This window comes from Xenopus laevis, chromosome 4L, assembly GCF_017654675.1.
Source record: "Xenopus laevis strain J_2021 chromosome 4L, Xenopus_laevis_v10.1, whole genome shotgun sequence".
NCBI classification, from domain to species: Eukaryota; Metazoa; Chordata; class Amphibia; order Anura; family Pipidae; genus Xenopus; species Xenopus laevis.
The window spans coordinates 120,261,019-120,280,025 of NC_054377.1; the positions used below are offsets into that span (position 1 = coordinate 120,261,019).

A 19,007-nucleotide genomic window follows, 5' to 3' on the forward strand; every position below is an offset into this window, starting at 1 on the left:
GGGATTTATCAAAATCCGAATTTATCCCATTATTATCTGAAATATACTCCCACCAAATTCACATAGATTATTTCCTGTTATTTATCAATACATTTTCCAGAAAAATTCCAGTTCAAAAACCTCGAAAAAATTGGAATTGAACAATTTTTTGGGATTTTCCTCCTGAAAACTAAATTTTTTCAGATTTGTGCCCGAAAACCATGAAATCAGATCAGGATATCTTCGGGATTTCTCCCATTGACTTATATACAACCTCGGCAGGTCTGAGATTCCAGATTTTCGGATTCAGACTTTTTCCATCCTCTGGGTATAATAAATCACTAAAATTCAAGGGTTTTTTTTACCACTAAAAATTCGGATTTTATAGTCATAAAAACACAAATTTTTCAAGTTCTTGGCATTTGAACTTTAATAAATAACCCCCTAAGTGTATGGCTAGTTTAATACTAGGTAGAATAAGGGGAAAATATTAATTGTCAAATACTAATGTTGAACTGCAGGACTCATATAACCCAGATAAAAAATGAAGACGAGTGTAAACGAATAACATTTTTATTTTTCATATCTACTATTTTGCACCCTTTCTATTTTAGAGGGCAAGTAACAAAGTATATGGCTCACCTGTTTAAAATACCACTGGCAGCTGAAACTTTACAGTGATTTATTTACTGTATTGTGCACAACACACACTGCAATCACTGTAACTTCTGTAAAAATGCCACAATCTCATTTGTCCAGTAATCAGTGATGTAGTCTATTAACTGTAGCAATAAGGAAAGATGAAATCGACAGTCACAAGAAGGTGTGGGACAGAGTCAGACATTCAATATAAGGGCAGTGAGGTCCCAAAGTCCTAGTCTCGACACACTGCTAGGATACATCAGGACAGCTGCTTGTTCTCTGACTTTTGCAGTAACTCCTTCAGCTCCATGCTCCTTTGTTTATCAATGATTTGCATCTCACGCAACTTCTGCAACAGAAGGGACATGGCAATGTGAAGCATATGGAATGCCTAAATAATCCATTGCTTGGGGTTAATGAACAACTGAAACATTTCTTTAAAATGATTATGGAGTATTAGCAACTCTATGAAGTGACTAGTTTTTTACACCTTCCTTTTCCTTCCTTATATTCTCATTCTTCCTTCTCAGACCTAGGGGTTACATGATTCCCCTTTTTCTTGTTTTTTTAACTACCCCATTAAGCACTCGCTTATGTATTTGCACACTCCTTGTGAAGCTGTGTAAATAGATTTGTATCTAACTGTCTAATTCTGCATGTGCTTCCCCTGTAACAAGGGCTGAGGAAAGGTAGACACAAAGCCTTAGTTATAGGACGGGGTTTGAGAACAGCTCAATTAAAGTAATGGTATGAGTAGAGTTTTTTAAACAGGTACTTCATAATAATAACTGGTATGTCAATGCAAAGAAATCATTTTAATTTTGCCTTCACACTTTTGTGTGCACCAAAGCTTTGCCCAAAGAGAAGTCACTGCATCTTCCTCGGACAGCATCATACTACTTTGCTGCTGTGCTGTAAAGAAAAGTTACTCCTGGATAGCTCCAGTTAATGTAGCCACATTTTTCCAGAAAGGGTTTTTTACCATAAATTCCTACCTCACATATAGATCGAGCAATTGTTTATGATTTTACAGTGTTAAAGGAACAGTTCAGTGTAAAAATAAAAACTGGGTAAATAGATAGGCTGTGCAAAATAAAAAATATTTCTTATATAGTTAGTTAGTCAAAAATGTAATGTATAAAGCCTGGAGTGACTGGATGTCTAACAAAACAGAATAGTACACTAATTCCTGCTTTTTAGCTCTCTAACTCTGAGTTAGTCAGTGACTTTAAGGGGGGCCACATGGGACATAAATTCAGTGAGTTTGCAATCGATCCTTACAATGCTCACATTCAAAATCAAACTGTTATGACCCATGTGCCCCCTCAAGTCACTGATTGGTTACTGCCTGGTAACCAATCAGTGGAAACCAAGAGAGCTGCAGAGCAGGAAGTAGTGTTCTGGCTATTATGTTAGACACTCACTCACTCCAGGCTTTATACATTACATTTTTGGCTAACTAACTATATTAGAAACATTTTTTTATTGTGCACAGCCTATCTATTTACCCAGTTTTTATTTTTATACTGTACAATTCTTTAAGGATGAAATAATCGATTATTTGTTGTTGGTATAAGAAAACCGTTGATATATTAACAGCAGCCTCATGGCAATTAAGACTTAAACTGGCTCACATACGCTGATTTTTGTGGTCTAATGCAAACTCACCAGAGCTGCTTTCAGGCTGCAAAAACTATAGCCAAGTTAAATGTGACCCTATGGATCTGCCCATGGAACTTTTAAGGACTGATATGGTTCAGTGCAGTTTGCACATGGCCCACTCTGCACACCAACTTCAGGCCATTTTGATAGATTAGCTCATACAAAAAAAAAAGTTCCAAGCAGAATTGTACATATAATGCCATGCCATAAATATTATTCAGTTGTATTCTGCTCTACAGCATGTTTTAAGATAAGGAGGTGTTATCAAAATAACACTAAATAACAGCAGATATATGAAAGGCTTACTTTTTTGGCTATACTGAAGTTAAGAAATTTTTTTAGTGGTACCCTCGTTTAATCTTATATTCTGTAAATGTTCAGCAAAGCATTCTTATTCCCTAAAATGTAAACTTTTCAACAAATAAAATGTTTAAAGTAACGCCAAGTGATTGAATGAATAGACAGTACCTGTGAGATTTCTGTGTTGATTATGTTCCGGTAATCTTTCCCTCTACCTAAAGCTTCCATATCTTCAAGGAAATCCTTCCTTTCCTGGACTTCTGCCACCACTGTAAGACAGATCATACATTCAATCATTTCAGGTAAAAGTGTTGTGTGCCATGTTAGCCAGTAAAAAAGTTACAGGGTAACTGTGAAATCATCTATAAATCAGTCATACCATAAACCTCAGCCTTTTACTGCAGCTACATGTAGCACTTACACTCATCAAATCGATCCTTCTCCTCTTCTTCCTCCTGGTCTTCTTTTTGTGGGGTAACTCGTGTTGGTGTAGGAAGGTCTTTCCCTGTCGCCATGATATTTTGTAACTTGCACTTTTCTTTATTCAGATCTCCTAAATAAAGGAGAAAGGATCAGGTTGTTATACAAGCCAACAAAGAACCCCCATTTACAGTGCATGCCTTCTTACTAGACTAGAATGGATTACAGTATATCATTCTAGGAAAACACTTTTATTCTGTAGCAAAAATATAAGCAAAGTCTTGCAACGAGCAGGCACATTTCACCCCACAGAGCTACACATCTTTGTCTAATATAGACCAGGTTCTTTCCCACACTTACTGCAATGTACCAGGTATAACTCACTTGTGGGCCGAGGATGGAACTTGTCTCTACAATAAGCATCTCCAGCGCGGCACTTCTCAGCAGGACGCAAGCTTGGTCTGCAAGGCTGAAGAGTAGCTCTTGGTCGCTGGCAGGTTGTTACTGGACATCTACGGCCGGTATCACTGGAACTGGGGTGGCACTGGACTGGTAGTGCATCACCTCCTAGAAAAGAAAACAAACGTGCATAATTATCCAACTGTAGTACAGTTCTTGCCAAGTCTTAAATATAAATATAGCCTTTAACCCAAGTGGTGTTATATTCTGTACAGAGAATGTTTATGATGACATTTTCCCTAAGCCTTATGGGATGCAGCTGATAATTATGTGAAAAAGTAAAAAAAAATCATCAACAAACATGAATTTATCACACACATACAGACACAGGAGGACATGCTCTTGGTAAGGACCATGGCTAGATTAGTAACCCTTCTTATGGCAGTGTTTATTTAAAGAAGATGGAAAGGTAAAATCACTGTGAGATCTCAACTTCTTAGACACCCCAGTGATTTTAGTTGATTACATGCTTCCCCAGACTGGCGCTCCTCTTCTTAAAAACAATGCACCAGACCATGATACTGCTTGAGGAGTGATGCCCCGCCATCTTCTTTCTTCTCCCATTTGACAGTTTTGCAGAGCACATGTACAGAAAAGAAATCTCAGGAAAAGTTCTGTACTGTGCACTTGCTTGTCCACACTCTCCCAAAATTGCAACACAGTGTTCATCAAGCAGTACCATAGACTGATGTAATAGGCAAGCAACTAGAATCAGTGGGGGATGTCTAACAACTTGGCAACCCCCCAATGATTTTACACTTTTTTGTCCTTTAATAGTACAGGTACTTAATTGTACAAGTGCAGTTAGCTATAGCAACTATTTAAATCCTTTTTACTATTTATTTTAACTCATTGCTGATTGATTGCTAATGGTAAGTATGACGATACTTTATGTAGCATTACAGCATGTGCAGCACTATACCCTATAAAAGAGAAAAGGAGAGAAAGAACATACCTTGAAGTCGCTCTTTTATCTGACGCTTTTGAAAATTGGTAAGTTTGGATTCTTCCATCATCACTGGAAAAACACAAATCATAATAGAATTATTTCTTTATTTATATTTTATTTTTCTGTTGCATTACCGATATTAATCGGAAGCATCTTTTAGGACTGGTGTACTTTGCATAAAATGTGAGTTTGAGGAGATATCCATACTGGGATAATAAGTGTATGGTTGTAGGCAGCCTCAATGGAACATGATAGCTGGTGATACTGCATGTATCAGCTCTAACTGTGCATATCGGTTTAATAAGCATGAAGTAATGTACAGCCTATAAACCATGGGAATCTGCAACTTCATTTCAAAATCTGTGTAGTAATCTGGGCCAAGCGTGAATGCAACGCCTACAAGCTGGAACTCATGTCATGAAACGTGACTGAACTGCTGTTGCTCCAATAGAAGAAAGTAAATATAGGTCAAATGATGATCTGAAATAATTTCCCCTATTAAGTTTATAGTGAATAGAAGATTTACACAGCAAGCACCCTGTATCACATTGGTGCAACATTACCTCGAAGCAACTCTTGTGTTTCTTTGCTGTATTGAGCTGGTTTTGCACTATTCCAAAATCCGGTGCCCACTGGAACACTCGTACTGCCATTCCTTACTGCCATTGTTATGCTGATTCTGTAATAAATATAACAGCATTGTAAAATCTTAAAAATGATGTTACAATTAAATCCAATCAAGATACTGCGACAGACAGTATTTTCTATGTTATCAAAGTGCAACTTTTTCATCTTATTAGACATTAAAGGATAAAATATGTTTAGTGTTGCCTGAAAACAATCTGAAATGTTGTATAAGGAAATGTAGGGGAAAATTAATGTGTGGCGATATTTACACTTGCTTGGAGGAAGCATTTTTATACTTCTCATGTGACTATTTGTTTCTGCAACAGACGACAGAAGACCTGCCTTGTGTTATGGCAGGGATTCTAAATATGAAGCCATTATCAAAGTCAGTGCCTCACAAGACAAAGCCTAATGTACTTATTCATGAAGAAGTAATGAAACAAATAATAAGGGGTGCCAATGTGTCAGGCATCTCCCAGCAACCAAAATTTACTCACCTTTTACCCTGCACTGCTGTGCTCCTTCTTTGAAAAACAAACCAGCCCAGTGTGCTCTGCTGCACAATAAAATCCTGGGTCTATATATGCTTTATTGAAAAGGTAAAATGTCCTGGGGTGAAAGTTTAGTGACTTCAGTCCCTGTCAGTCCCAGGAACGACACCAACCTGTCCAAAACATTGAGGTAATAAACATCAATATATTTTTAGTATAGTGGTTTCATTCAATGTTTTTTTACAGCACCCATCACCTGTAAGGTGAGGAAGTGTATCATCACGAAACGCGTCAGACCTCAGACGCTTTTGTTTGTTTAATTGATCGTATGTGTTAATAAAATATTTACCTTTTTAAAATATTTGGAGACAAGCGAGTCGTGGTGGTGTTCTGGAGTGCGCGGCCTACAAATCTTCTGCATCACCTAACTTACACTACAAAGAGACTGTGTTTGGAGTGCACCCCTGTGAATTTTGGAATGTATAACATGTTTTTTAACTCACTGCTGGGGTTGACACCTGGCCGGTAAAAATGATAGTTGATCCCAATGTTATTAATAGGGAAAAAAGATAAATATATAGAAAGGCCGGTATTTTGAGCACAGCTCAAAGAAGAGGGGATTTATAGATCAGAAACATAAAGTGATTTCTAATAACAGGAAAATTAGGATATGGAATTCTCACCTTAACCGTGAGCATGCCAGACTTAAAGGGGTTGTTGAACCTTTGAGTTAACTTTTAGTCTGATGTAGAGAGTGATATTCTGAGACAATTTGCAATTAGTTTTCATTTTTTATTAGTTAAGGTTTTTTTTATAAGCAGCTTTCCGGGTTTGCAGTTTCAGCAATCTGGTTGCTGGGGTCCAAATTACCTTAGCAACCATGCAGTGATATAAATAAGAGAATGGAATATGAACAGGAGAGGCTTGAATGGAAAGGTGAATAATGAAAAGTAGCAATAACAATACATTTGTAGCCTTACAGAGCATTTGTTTTTTAGATGGGGTCAGTGACCCCCGTTTGAAAGCTGGAGAATCAGAAGGAAAAAGGCAAATAACTATAAAAAAATAAAGACCAGTTAAAAAGTGGCTTAGATTTGTCCATTCTAAATTAAAAGTTAACCTAACCACCCCTAGCTGAGTCAGAGTAACAAAAACACTCCATTTTAAAAGTACTGAAATACTGTATATAAAATCCTTGTCCCTATTGTGGGGATAACACAGCAGCCCTGAACATGTATGACCATTAGATGGGGCTATTCCATAGTCGTATCACTACATGACCCTGTCCCCCCATAGTCAACCATAACTCATACCCAAATAAAAACAAAGACATTAAAGAAAGTATGAATGCTATATTTAAATCTATATACGCGCGTGTGTGTGGGATCTCTAACCTCATTCAAGTGTCAGCCAGCAGCACTCTCTGTATTCTGGATAAAATGGATGCAAAATTATTTCCTTTCGCACGTCGCGTCCCGTCTCCTTGGGAACCATGCACAACAGGAAGACACGGGCGGTACCTGATTACGTGTTTCCGCTTCCTGTGTTCGCGTGTTTGTGTCGCCGCTTTCTGCTGAGCTTATAGAAGCGAGTGGGTTGTGCTCGGTACCTGGGCCAGAATTCGCTGCCATGTCGGACAACGAGGACAAGTGAGTGGCTTTCTGCTGTAATAAAGGGTCGGGTCGTGATATTCACTCGGCAGCCGAATGGAGGGAACTGTGGCGAATCACTAGCCTGTTGTACCATGTGGGAATGACTGATACACTGTCCGTTCTGATCACTTTCCGCCAGTTTATATCCGGCTTAGGGAGAACATTCAGACTTTACATTAAACTATTAAAAAAAAGGCTAAAGACACGTGAATGTAGAAGACGAAATTTAATAACGGGGCAGGTCTGGGCAATAATTCGTGCTAACAAGTCAGTGATATGTCCTGCCAGTTGCACTCACATAATGAACGCCAAAATGACAGTTTAATTGCCTTGTGATACTAACCAGTCTCTAATATGATCCCTATTAGTAAATTACCCTAAGGACGTTTGTGCCAGATCAACAACATCTCTATTTATATATTTCTTGTGTATATGGACTGACAGGGCAGATACTCGGCAGCCAGAAAGGGAGCAATTCACTAAAAATATTTATATGAGCATTTTAAGTTCTGTTTCAATGTTCTGTTTTCACATATGCTCATTTCTGTCACTTCACAACATGAATACTTCTAATTTATAATTCCCAGCCCTTCTGTTTTTTTGTTTTCCTCCTAGATTTTTTCTTTCCTGCCAACTATCTTATTTATTTAAAGTGCGTTCCTAATTTAGGCAGTGACGTTCTGCTTCATGGCCCCTAAGAAATAATCCCTTGTGTGTAGGAACAGAAGCCGGCTCTGATCATGTACAATGTCTTCTGTTGGTGCCACATCATTATTATCATCTGACATGACAGTGATTTGTTGTTTAGTTATTGGGATTTGGATTCCTTATCCTTTTAGAGGGGGAAGAGAGCAATATGCATGTATGTGTCTATATATTATCTCAAGCTTATCATTCTTTTTCATATCATTTATATGTGTCAAATACATGTATTTATCTGCACACTGTCACTCCCCTATCTCTACCCTGACATCTTTAAAAAATATATTATAAATAGCAACAGAAATTTTGCCCGCACTCAATCCAAGACGAAGCCAGAGGTGCACAATCAAATCTGTAGTAGTATAATGAATAGAAGATCAGCACTCTCTGTATGGTTTGGTGAAAAAACGTGTCAATTTATTCACACACTTTTACATGTTATCCAACGTATACATATATCTCCATGAATAAGGAAAGCACTCACAGGCTTATGAAAAAATAAAGTGAAAATGTATTAAAGCAAAAAGGAGTTGCTGATGTTTCGGCTAGCTCTCTAGCCTTTCTCAAAGTGCCAAATGAAAAACAAACCAATCATTTAAACACCCAGTGGCAGGGAAAAGTGCTGACGTCATCTGGCATCAGAAACAAAAATATTTTTACAAAATACTTTGTGTAAATAAACAAAACCTATAATAAAGAACAAGAAAAAGGAAAAGCCAACCGACAAACCCTCTAAGTGAAAAAGTGAAAGGAAACATCGACACCATTGTGCCATAGTGTAACAAATGTAACAATTTGGTATCGACAGATAAATAGCTAAGAGCGGAACATATCAATGGTCATCGTTACATAGTATCTACTGGGAATCAAGTTAATACTATAACGAAAACATCTTACGTCACACATACAAAATAGGTATAATGTAAAAGGTTAGGCAAACATAATCACACAATGGGGTGAATTCATTCTATAATGCGAAGTTAGCGTAGCAAGGGACTTTCGATCAATGTTGGGTCTCGTTTTCATTATAGTATTAGCTTGATGCTCATGTTTCATAGTAATGACTGGTGCTTGTAATGACAACAGGAGGAGAAAGAAAGCACAAGGGGTCGCTGTTAGAACTCTGTGCAAGTAGGAAATCTAGGCACAGTGCTGATTGTATTGTGGTGGCAGGGGATGCTACTCAGACTATGACAACTGATTATATCACTTTGCTTTTTCTTCTAAAAATTCTTTGCCCTCCCCTGCTGCGAAAGCTGTACATTTCCTCAATTTTCTAACTCTGTATTCTAGAATCCATCAAGGTCCAGCTTGTGTGTATGATTTGTAGGCTATATAGAATGACAAGAATTTAGGGTGTATTTTCCTTGAAAAAATAAGGTGGTTAACCTTACAACACTATTTTCAGCTGTTTTCAGGTAGTTCACCAGAAATGAAGACTTTTTTCCCAATTACTTTCTATTTTCTATCTGTAACGGTTTTTCTAATATTGAAGCGTAAGTCTAAATTTTCACCTTTCTAAAGCTGCTGGCGGGGGGGTTACTGACTCAATGAACTGTTCTAAATTCATACATTTATTTGATAAATTGATTATATTTGTCCCTGCTGAGCAGAAACCCTGGGTTTCATTGGCTGTTAGAATTGATACAATAGTTGCTAATACTCCAGAGATGCTGCTGAGAAATGTATCGACTAAATGTTGCAAAATTGTAACAGTTTAGAGTCTGCACCTGAATTACTGAGCTGCCAGACTGGAACTCCAGAGACAGGAACCTTAAAATTCAAACTTAGATTTTGGAAAAACAGTAAAAAAATAAAAACGGAAAGCAATTGAAAAAGTCATTATTTCTGGTGAACTATCTGAAATCAGCTCTTCTGAAAAAGTTTGGGAGGTGAACTACCCCTTTAAAGAGCTAATTTCAGCAGTTAAATTGAGAGATCTGCTATTGCTGTAAGATGTTTCATTTGGGGTACCATTTTTTACCTGTGTTTCTGGCAGGCTTCTACCATAGGTACAGTAGAACAAAGCAAGCACATGGCCTCTCTTCCTAACGCTTCAGGAATAGTAGATACATTGCCTTAATGAAGAGCACTACTTTGTATGCTATTATATTGATCCGTTATTCCCATTTTTAAAAAAAATCTATTTTCGCATACATTTTTTTTGAAAGTTACAGGACCATGGTTGATATAGTAAGTGTCATTTATTATTTTCAGCACACAGTCTATTATAAACTCCAAACTGCTACAGTTTTGGGCAGAAGGGAAGAGGTGATACCAAGAGTTGTTCATTTACACATATGTTTTTGTACAGCTTTGATGGAGATGACTTTGATGACGTAGAAGAGGACGAGGGTCTTGATGATTTGGACAATGCAGAAGAGGTGAGAGTCCAGATAATTATTTATGCTGAAAAGCTTCAGGGAACGTAGAAACTACAGTGTTCTATCAAACATTGACCTTGGTAATTGAATTGTAAAGATTGTTACAAATTTAACATTTTCAGTGAGATTGATCCAAAGCAGAAGCTGCAAATAACACTAGAAAAAAAAAAGTTTTTTTTTTTTTTATAAAACAAATGTTTTTTTTATTTCTTACTGATGTGCGAGGAAAGTAGAACTAGAAGACACCAGTATACATGACTAGAACTAGTTTCTTTGTGATCTCTGTGTAGCATTATTTGTTTTTGTATTGCAGGAGGACCAGGAGAATGTGGCAATTCTTCCAGCGGGGGAAGGTCAGCAGGCCAACCAGAAACGCATCACCACCAATTACATGACAAAATATGAGCGGGCCCGTGTTTTGGGAACCCGTGCCCTGCAAATAGCGTAAGTATCAGATAATTTCTTACAAAAAGAGCAAATTACAAGCAGCAATGTGTGGACTTTCATATCATTCATCTGTGTATATTACAGTATTACAATAAGAGCTTGTTCCAATCTAAATATCCCTTTATCACTACCCACTGCTGCACATGATACACGGAATTGTTTTGGTTACTCTAAAGTGAAATTAAATCTTATTTTGGTGATAGTATAATTTTATACTTTGTATGGCATTGTAGAGCTTTACAGAGACTGTGCTTCATTCACATCAATCACCGCACAGTGGATCTAACAGTCTGAGGTCCCTATCACATTCACATAAACTGGTGAATTTTAACAGAAACCAGTTAACATACCAGTATATCTTTTTTGAGGGTGGAAAGAAACCAGAATATACAAAGGAATCCCATTCAAGCACATGGGCAACATATAGATTCCTTGCAGATAGTACCCAGGCTGGAATGGAACTGAGGACCCCGGTGCCACAAGGCAGCAGTGCTAACCATTGCACTCTAGTATAGGGATGACCACTGCACTCTAGTATAGGGATAACCATTGCACTGCACTATAGTATAGGGATAAGCACTGCACTATAGTATAGGGATAAGCACTGCACTATAGTATAGGGATAACCATTGCACTCTAGTATAGGGATGACCATTGTACTCTAGTATAGGGATGACCACTGCACTCTAGTATAGGGATAACCATTGCACTGCACTATAGTATAGGGATAATCATTGCACTGCACTCTAGTATAGGGATAACCATTGCACTGCACTATACTATAGGGATAACCATTGCACTGCACTATAGTATAGGGATAACCATTGCACTGCACTATACTATAGGGATAACCATTGCACTGCACTGCACTATAGTATAGGGATAATCATTGCACTGCACTATACTATAGGGATAACCATTGCACTGTAGTATAGGGATAATCATTGCACTGCACTATAGTATAGGGATAACCATTGCACTGTAGTATAGGGATAATCATTGCACTGCACTATACTATAGGGATAACCATTGCACTGTAGTATAGGGATAATCATTGCACTGCACTATAGTATAGGGATAACCATTGCACTGCACTATAGTATAGGGATAACCATTGCACTGCACTATACTATAGGGATAACCATTGCATTGCACTGCAGTATAGGGAAGTATTGTTTTGGTTGTAATATGACAAAAATAAGATTTCCCTATATAATATAGCAATATCCTTTTCTGGCTACACTATAGTAAGGTGAAATCATGTACTTTTGTACCACCTATAAAGGAAACAGAAAACACAGGAAAGTCATTTTCCACTTGGGGGTGCCAAATGTTAGGCATCCCCATGTGATTGTATTTACTTACTTCACACTCCTGGCCGGTGCTCCTATCAGCAGAAAACTGCACCGGCTCGACGTTCTTCCAGCGAGCACCATGGAGCAATCCTCTTCCTGCTTCTTCTTTTTTCAAATTTCCGGGGGCAGACGCATGTGAAGTAGAACAAAATAGCCTTCTTTTTTCGTTAAAGTTTGGCCTTTTGGTCTACTGTGCATGCGCAGTCACGAGAAGAAAGAAGAAGCAGAAAGACGATTGCTCCGTGGTGCTTGCTGGAATAACCCCGGGCCGGTGATGTTTTCTGCTGATAGAATCACCGGCCTGGGGTGTCCGGTAAGTAAATACAATCGCTTGGAGGTGCCTAATATTTGGCACCCCCAAGTGGAAAATGACTTTCCTTCTCCTTTAATGGTTTATAGTGTCTGTGCCATGGCATAGTGTCCTCCCTTTCATTGCCAGAGTCCTGTTAAATGACAACCATTGTCAGTCACTTAAGTAATCCTGACTGGTCACACTCCATTTTGGCATGGAGAAGAATAATACTATGAAGCAGTGCTGGTATCAATATTCAGTGCAAACTGACTCCTTTGCCTATTCCTTTCTGGTTCAGCGATTCTCATGGCTTTAGGTTGACTTTTTAAATGTTTTCTTTTTGATCATCTATTTGCTTTTGTTGCTCCTGTGAATGAGTCCTTGTATGTAATATTTAGAGAGGAGAACATCACCCACAGCCTACCCTCCTCACTCCGTTTCTGCCCTCCTTCTTTAATACAGGATGTGTGCCCCTGTCATGGTGGAACTTGAAGGAGAAACGGACCCCCTTCTCATTGCCATGAAGGAACTCAAGTAGGTTTTTCCTGTCAACCAGTTGACCAGTTATGTTGTGTATTTTAAATACGATGTGCCTAAGTCTTTATTTTTGTTATTCTGAAATATTTTGATTTCATGTAAAAAGTAATGTTTTGCAGTTATCCGAAATATTCAATTGTTATTGTATCTAGTATCTGCTAACAAGAAGAAACTGAGATCTAAGATTTGGTTAAAGACAACACCAAATAACCACAAGCTTATGAAAATGAATGTAGATTTGCAAGCTTTAATATTAACAGGCCTCTAATATAAAATTGTAAACTTGCGTCTCTGCACATTAACTACAGCTACCGAGATTATTTGCAAGCCAACCTCTAATAGAGGATACCGGTGTATTTCTTCTAGTGAGCTTCTAAAGTTCCTTTCTGTTCCCACAGAGCCAGAAAGATTCCTATAATCATCCGACGTTACCTTCCGGATGGCAGTTATGAGGACTGGGGGGTGGATGAACTCATCATAACCGACTGAGACCTGACGTCACTCTTTGACTTTCCAAACCTGATATCTTTGACCCCTGTTTTATTCTTTTGTCTTGCTGTACAGAATTATTTTTAATGTAAATGCTTTATTTAATAAAAACCTTAAAAGACCCTCACGCTTTGATATCTGTTTCTCCTGATTAATGTCTGCTCAGGATAGTGGGTAAAATTAAGTGGGGTTATTTGAAGCAAATCTTTGCTGCAAAATATGATTTAGTTGGTAACAAAAATGACCGACTATATAAGCTATTTAGTGGCTATAAAAATTGAGCCGACGGAAAAATTATGCACCATGCAAAGAGAAGAAATAGTGTGCACCTGTTGGCTACCATCATCTACCTGTTTTTTTTTTCTTGGTAGAACAGAGGATCCATTGTTTGCCTGTGTCTCTGCACCTGTTGCTATGGAAATGCCCACCGAGGGGACACCTTTCTCAGGAGTATCAAAAACCAGGATGAATCCCACTCTTTGTTTGGTCAAATATGCGCTTGGCTGCTTTTACGTTCCTGCCACACCTGGGGAACAAGCTAGCACTGATCCAGGTGCTACACTACCGATGGCCACTACCGCTAAATATTCTTCACACTGATATTTCAGTTTAACATTAGACCTTTTAATCTGACTTCTAATGAAATCTTCTGCCTGTAGTATAAAGTCTATATGCCTTTTAGTGCATCTTACGTGCCAAATGCATGCTCATCAGAATAATACCGACACTATCATGCTGCTATTTTATGACTTCTAAAAAGTCTGGCTCTGTATATAAAAACTTTTCTGCAACCAGATAACACATCTAAGTGCCTTGTGTGAGGCCTCTGGCATCACAGTAGAGGTTGAAAACAAAATCCACATCAGTCAAGTTCAGTTTTTTCACCCATGCAACTCCGTCCTAGGCAGCCTCTAGTTCCAAGGGAAGGAAAAAACAATCTGAAGTTGTTTGTGATATGGTGAAAATGTTTGACTAATCCCATGCTCAACACTTTTAGTATGTGTTAAAGGAAAACTATACCCCCAAAATGAACACTTAAGCAACAGATAGTTCATATCATATTAAGTCGAATATTAAACAATCTTACCAAACTGGAATATATATTTAAGTAAATATTGCCCTTTTACATCTCTTGCCTTGAGCCACCATTTCATGATGGTCTGTGTGATGCCTCAGAGATCACCTGACTAAAAATACTACAACTCTTAACTGTAACAGGAAGAAGTGTGGAAGCAAAAGACACAAATCTGTCTGTTAATTGGCTCATGTGACCTAACATACATTACAGTGAATCCTACGATCCCAGGGGGCGGTTTTATTTTTTAAAATGCCAATTTTCTATTTATGATTACCCAATGGCACATACCACTAGAAAAGTATCTTATTATGAAAATGGTTTATTTACTTGAAGCAGGATTTTACATATGAGCTGTTATATGCAATATCTTTTTATAGAGACCTACATTGTTTGGGTGGTATAGTTTTCCTGTAAAGGAAAACGATACAATGTAGGTCTCTATAAAAAAGATATTTTATAAAACAGCTCAAGGGCAATATTTACTTAATACATATTCGCATTTCCGCTTTTTACCTTCTCTGTATCCAAAGATGAAACATTGGAATGATCCAGGTGTGTTTCGTGTAGCGTGGCATAGTGAATCTGTGAGTGGTTTTCAGATCTGCTTGGTTAAGATTATGTTCTTTAAAGAGACTCTGCCCAATCTTGGAAATCTTTATTTAACATACTGGCAGCAGATTTAATATCCTAGTCCGTTCCACTTGGTATGTGTAGAGTTAAACTGGCTTTCATTGCAAGGACCAGTTTCTCTGGAATTTTTTCTGTGGCCCTTCGTTTGTGGCTGTGTTTGTGCTTCATCAGGTTATGTGCATAGTCATCTGACTGCCTTATCTGAAATAGACAATTGGCTTATTATGGCAGTGTGTCATGTGACTAATGTGCTTAAATCCCCAGCATGCACTGATAAGTGTTATACCTTGCACTTAGTTTGCAGCAAATAAATACAAATGTTGTCTACCCTGTTTTTCTGCGGGTACAGCATTATCCACAGCTGCAACATGCAGTTGTTTATATGGTTTTTTGATGATCTTTCTAAAAAAAAAAATAAAATAAAAAAAAAGTTGTTTTAGCACTGTGCCGCCGTGAGGCATTATTATGTTGGAGACTGCTGTATGTTAATAGGACATGTCTAACGTGCTTGCCTGCTTCTCCTTGTCTCATGGCTTGCACCACAAATGTCATTGCTATGGTGTAACATACCAGCACAGTCACATGACGGAGTCCTGCAGTCATCTGATGGCAATGGAAAAAAATAGTCATATGATAAAAAAAATTCACAGTCATCTGACAGTGAAACAGCTCTAAATCATCTTGCCGGAAATGCAGCACTTCTGGTTGTATTCTGCCTAAAATTGCCCAGTAAAGCATTTCTAAAGCTAAATCTGCAAGGGACAATTTTAGGTATTTTTCTATGCGCTTAAGAGTATAAGTAGCTGGGCAATTCATGGAGCTTGGCACCCTAGCACTATCCATTTTTGGGTGATAAAACACTAGACGTGTGGGTCACAGGATTGTTACTTATGAACTAACATTATGAATGCAATGGAGGCACATTTCAAAGCAGGAAACATACATTTTTTAAATAATCAAAACTTTACCAGTCCCTGCCCCAGTGGGTTTACAATCTCAGGTCCCTATCACATGGGGAGGCACATTTATAAAGGGTCAAATTTCGAATTCACAAGAGTTTTTTTGTTTTGTTTTATTAAACTCCCTTAAATTCGATCAAATTAGAAGTTTGACTTGGGGAAATTTATTCTCCGGAAAAACTCTTGTCGGGAAGGCTACAGACATCTCCAAATTGGTCACTGGACCTCTCCCATTGACTTTATACAGGAATTTGTCACTTTTTAGGGGGCGAATAGTCTAATTCAAATTCTTAAAGGACCAGAGTATGATACATCTCAAAAATCTAATTAAAATATTTTAAAAAAACTCTAATCGAGTTTGGATAATTCCTTTGATAGTTTTGACCATAAAAAAAAAAATTCAATTCATATTTTCAATTCGACCCTTAATAAATCTGCCCCTTACACTCGCTCATCTTTTTCTCAGGAACCAATTAACCTGCTTGTAGGTTTTTAAAAAGACTTAAAGGTTCTAGACTGCTTTATTTTTGCATTCAGGATTCCCATTTGCCTACCCCTGGCATTCTTTGAGTTGAGCCATTTCATGACAGATTGACAGTTTTGAAAAAATGTTGCTTATTTTTGACATTTATCACTGGAATATGTGTCCCATTTGGGATGTTCATATTGTTACATGGTGTGGTCTAGTAAGTGTAACGGCCGATACACACATACTGGAATTTGAGTAGATGGGCCACTTATTTGCTTCATGGTAACTGTGAGGTTAAATTTGACAGAAGAGGGTTAATTGTCTAATCAGGCCAGCGTTCCACCACAGCGTCTCTTAATCACATTGGGGATGTGAAATTTCATCCATGCAGACACGGCTTTGTGTGTAAATCTGCAGGAGCAGCTCTGGCTTTTCCGGGGTCAGATTCTTAAGCGTTCCTTTAAATGGAGCCCTTGTTTTCTAGGCTGTATAATACAATCATGAGGGATCAGTGACTCTTGGTTCGGTCTGAGGGAGGGGCAGGGATATTGAAACGCACATGGGATGCCACATTTAACCCACTTTAATAGTTTACTTAGTTTACTCCTTATTTTCATCTCTTATTTCCTTCAGCTCTTCTCTATACTATGGATTATTTTACACCAACTTCATTTCTTTCCCCTCATGTTACTCCTTGTTTTAGATACTTCATTCTACTCTTTATTTTACCTGGCTTCTTATGTCACTTCCATATTTTACCTGAGCACTTTATTTCTCTTTTCCTCATTTATTTATATACAGTTGTGCCAGCAAACTGTACAGCACTTTACATTCATTTATACTCTCTCCTCATTGTTTAATTTTATATGGTCCCTTTATTCCCGGGAGTTTATTTTTTCTTTCGTTCTTAAAACTTGGCACTTAAGTAAAACGTCAGTACTTGAGGAAGTCATTCTACATTTTAACTGAGCACTTTATTACACACTTTTTTATTATGTATTAATCCTACTTCTTAGTATACAGTGGAACTGTATTGCACTTATTCTATCCTTATTTTGCCTGTGCATTTCAATCTACCCTTCCTCATTGTGCCTTAGTTCTTTATACTACTCCTTATTTTGCCTTAGGTACTTGCTTCTGCTACTCCTTATTTTAACATGGTACAGTACTTTATTCTGCTCTTTTTAATTATACTTTGGGACATTTTTCTCCTTATAGCTTGGCATTTCATTCTATTGTTTATCTGGCCACTCCATCCTACCGTCGCTTAGTCTGTGCTTCTGTTAAATCACTGTGGTTGCCAAATGTTTGACACTCCCCAGAAATTACTTACCTGATACACCAGGCTAGTGCTCCTCTTTAGCGGGAAACTGCACCAGCCCAAAAAGCCAGCTTCCTTCTGTACTGCGCATGTGCGAAGAAGCAGAAGAAAATGGGAATTCCCCTTTGGTCACTCAGAAGTACAGGAGCATTGGCCCAGGGTATCCGTTTAGTCATTATAATCATTGGGGTACCTAATAGTGATTTAACCGTTCCTTCTGCTTTAACCTTTAGGTGCAGAAAGAGGTAAAGGCAGGTGCAATAACATTGATATCATTAAATGGACCATTGAACACCCCTTAGTTGTGTGAATAACAGGGTCAAACTGGCCTCCCATAGTACCAGAGAATCTCTTGTTGGACTCCAGCCAAGGGCAATTCCCATCAGTCCTTTATTATTGATAGATCTATATGAGATCTGTAATGTTTAGCACTAACTAACTTATGAAAGTGAGCCTTGGATGTTAGTTTCTCTGGTGAGCCCTAGGCACGCCATTCTGACACTGGTGCATTACAATAACAGCATAATACTGGATGTACAATACACAAGACTAGTAGACTATTTATTCCTTCCATTGCAGAGCTGCATCACTCTGGGCCCAGTTCCCATCAGTAATTTAAAGCATTCCCCCAAGATATGAACCAATTCCTTAAGGGTAAGGGCACACCTGAAGATTCAGAGAGATTTAGTCACCCGTCGACTAATCGCCTCTTCTTTGGGGCGACTAATCTCCCTGAACTGCTTCCCCATGTCTTCCGTCTGCTTCAATGAAAAAACCGCCTGCGCCAATGCACTTGCGGCGCTTCGATTTCCGAAGTCGCCCGAAGTTTACTCGTCAGGAGTAAACTTCCTTTGAGATGATTGTTTTCCTGATATTTTTGTACGTGGAATATGTGTGTGTGTACATAAATTTTGTTGAATGTCAGTGCTAAAATGATGACGATCCATTAACTGGTTTGTTTTACACTCCTATGTGTTGCTTCACAACTGGATGCTGATATCTCTCATCATTCAGACTGAAAATATATTGTTGGAGTTCATTACCAAGGCTGCAGCCAGAAAATGGCACAGTATTGTTCTTAATGCTAAAACGAGATTATTGAATTTTATATAAACCTAGCTGAATTGTAATGCATTTAAATAATATTTTACATTAAGGGTTGT

The 19,007-nt window shown here is 38.1% G+C and overlaps 2 protein-coding genes across 3 annotated transcripts; one reads left to right on the top strand and one right to left on the bottom strand.

Moving 5' to 3' along the window:
• Positions 1-536: 536 nt before the first annotated feature.
• Positions 537-7,057, bottom strand: c22orf23.L (chromosome 22 open reading frame 23 L homeolog). 2 transcript variants are annotated; one of them, XM_018258869.2, is made up of 8 exons: positions 6,924-7,057; positions 5,536-5,702; positions 4,975-5,090; positions 4,418-4,480; positions 3,388-3,570; positions 3,005-3,136; positions 2,752-2,852; positions 537-970 (listed from the first exon to the last, which is right to left on the bottom strand). In XM_018258869.2, exons 3-8 carry the CDS (start codon positions 5,075-5,077, stop codon positions 881-883), a joined length of 672 nt encoding a protein of 223 aa, XP_018114358.1. In that variant the 5' UTR covers positions 5,078-5,090; positions 5,536-5,702; positions 6,924-7,057; the 3' UTR covers positions 537-880. The 2 variants fall into 2 exon arrangements, with proteins under 2 accessions (XP_018114358.1, XP_041446663.1); XM_041590729.1 differs by lacking the exon at positions 6,924-7,057 and adding an exon at positions 5,879-6,286.
• polr2f.L (polymerase (RNA) II subunit F L homeolog) lies at positions 7,039-13,509 on the top strand. Its single transcript, XM_018258872.2, has 5 exons — positions 7,039-7,178; positions 10,198-10,267; positions 10,581-10,711; positions 12,824-12,895; positions 13,297-13,509. The coding sequence occupies exons 1-5, from the start codon at positions 7,159-7,161 to the stop codon at positions 13,385-13,387; spliced, it is 384 nt and encodes a 127-aa protein (XP_018114361.1). The 5' UTR covers positions 7,039-7,158; the 3' UTR covers positions 13,388-13,509.
• Positions 13,510-19,007: the final 5,498 nt, after the last annotated feature.

Bases quoted from the DNA above. Each gene is read 5' to 3' on its own strand.
- c22orf23.L (XM_018258869.2), bottom strand. From the start codon at position 5,077: ATGGCAGTAAGGAATGGCAGTACGAGTGTTCCAGTGGGCACCGGATTT. The intron at 4,481-4,974 runs GTAATGTTGCAC...GTGTTTTTCCAG, and splicing joins AACACAAGAGTTGCTTCGAG to TGATGATGGAAGAATCCAAA. The intron at 971-2,751 runs GTACTGTCTATT...CTTCTGTTGCAG, and splicing joins TCAACACAGAAATCTCACAG to AAGTTGCGTGAGATGCAAAT.
- polr2f.L (XM_018258872.2), top strand. From the start codon at position 7,159: ATGTCGGACAACGAGGACAA. The intron at 7,179-10,197 runs GTGAGTGGCTTT...GTTTTTGTACAG, and splicing joins ATGTCGGACAACGAGGACAA to CTTTGATGGAGATGACTTTG. The intron at 10,268-10,580 runs GTGAGAGTCCAG...TTTGTATTGCAG, and splicing joins ATTTGGACAATGCAGAAGAG to GAGGACCAGGAGAATGTGGC.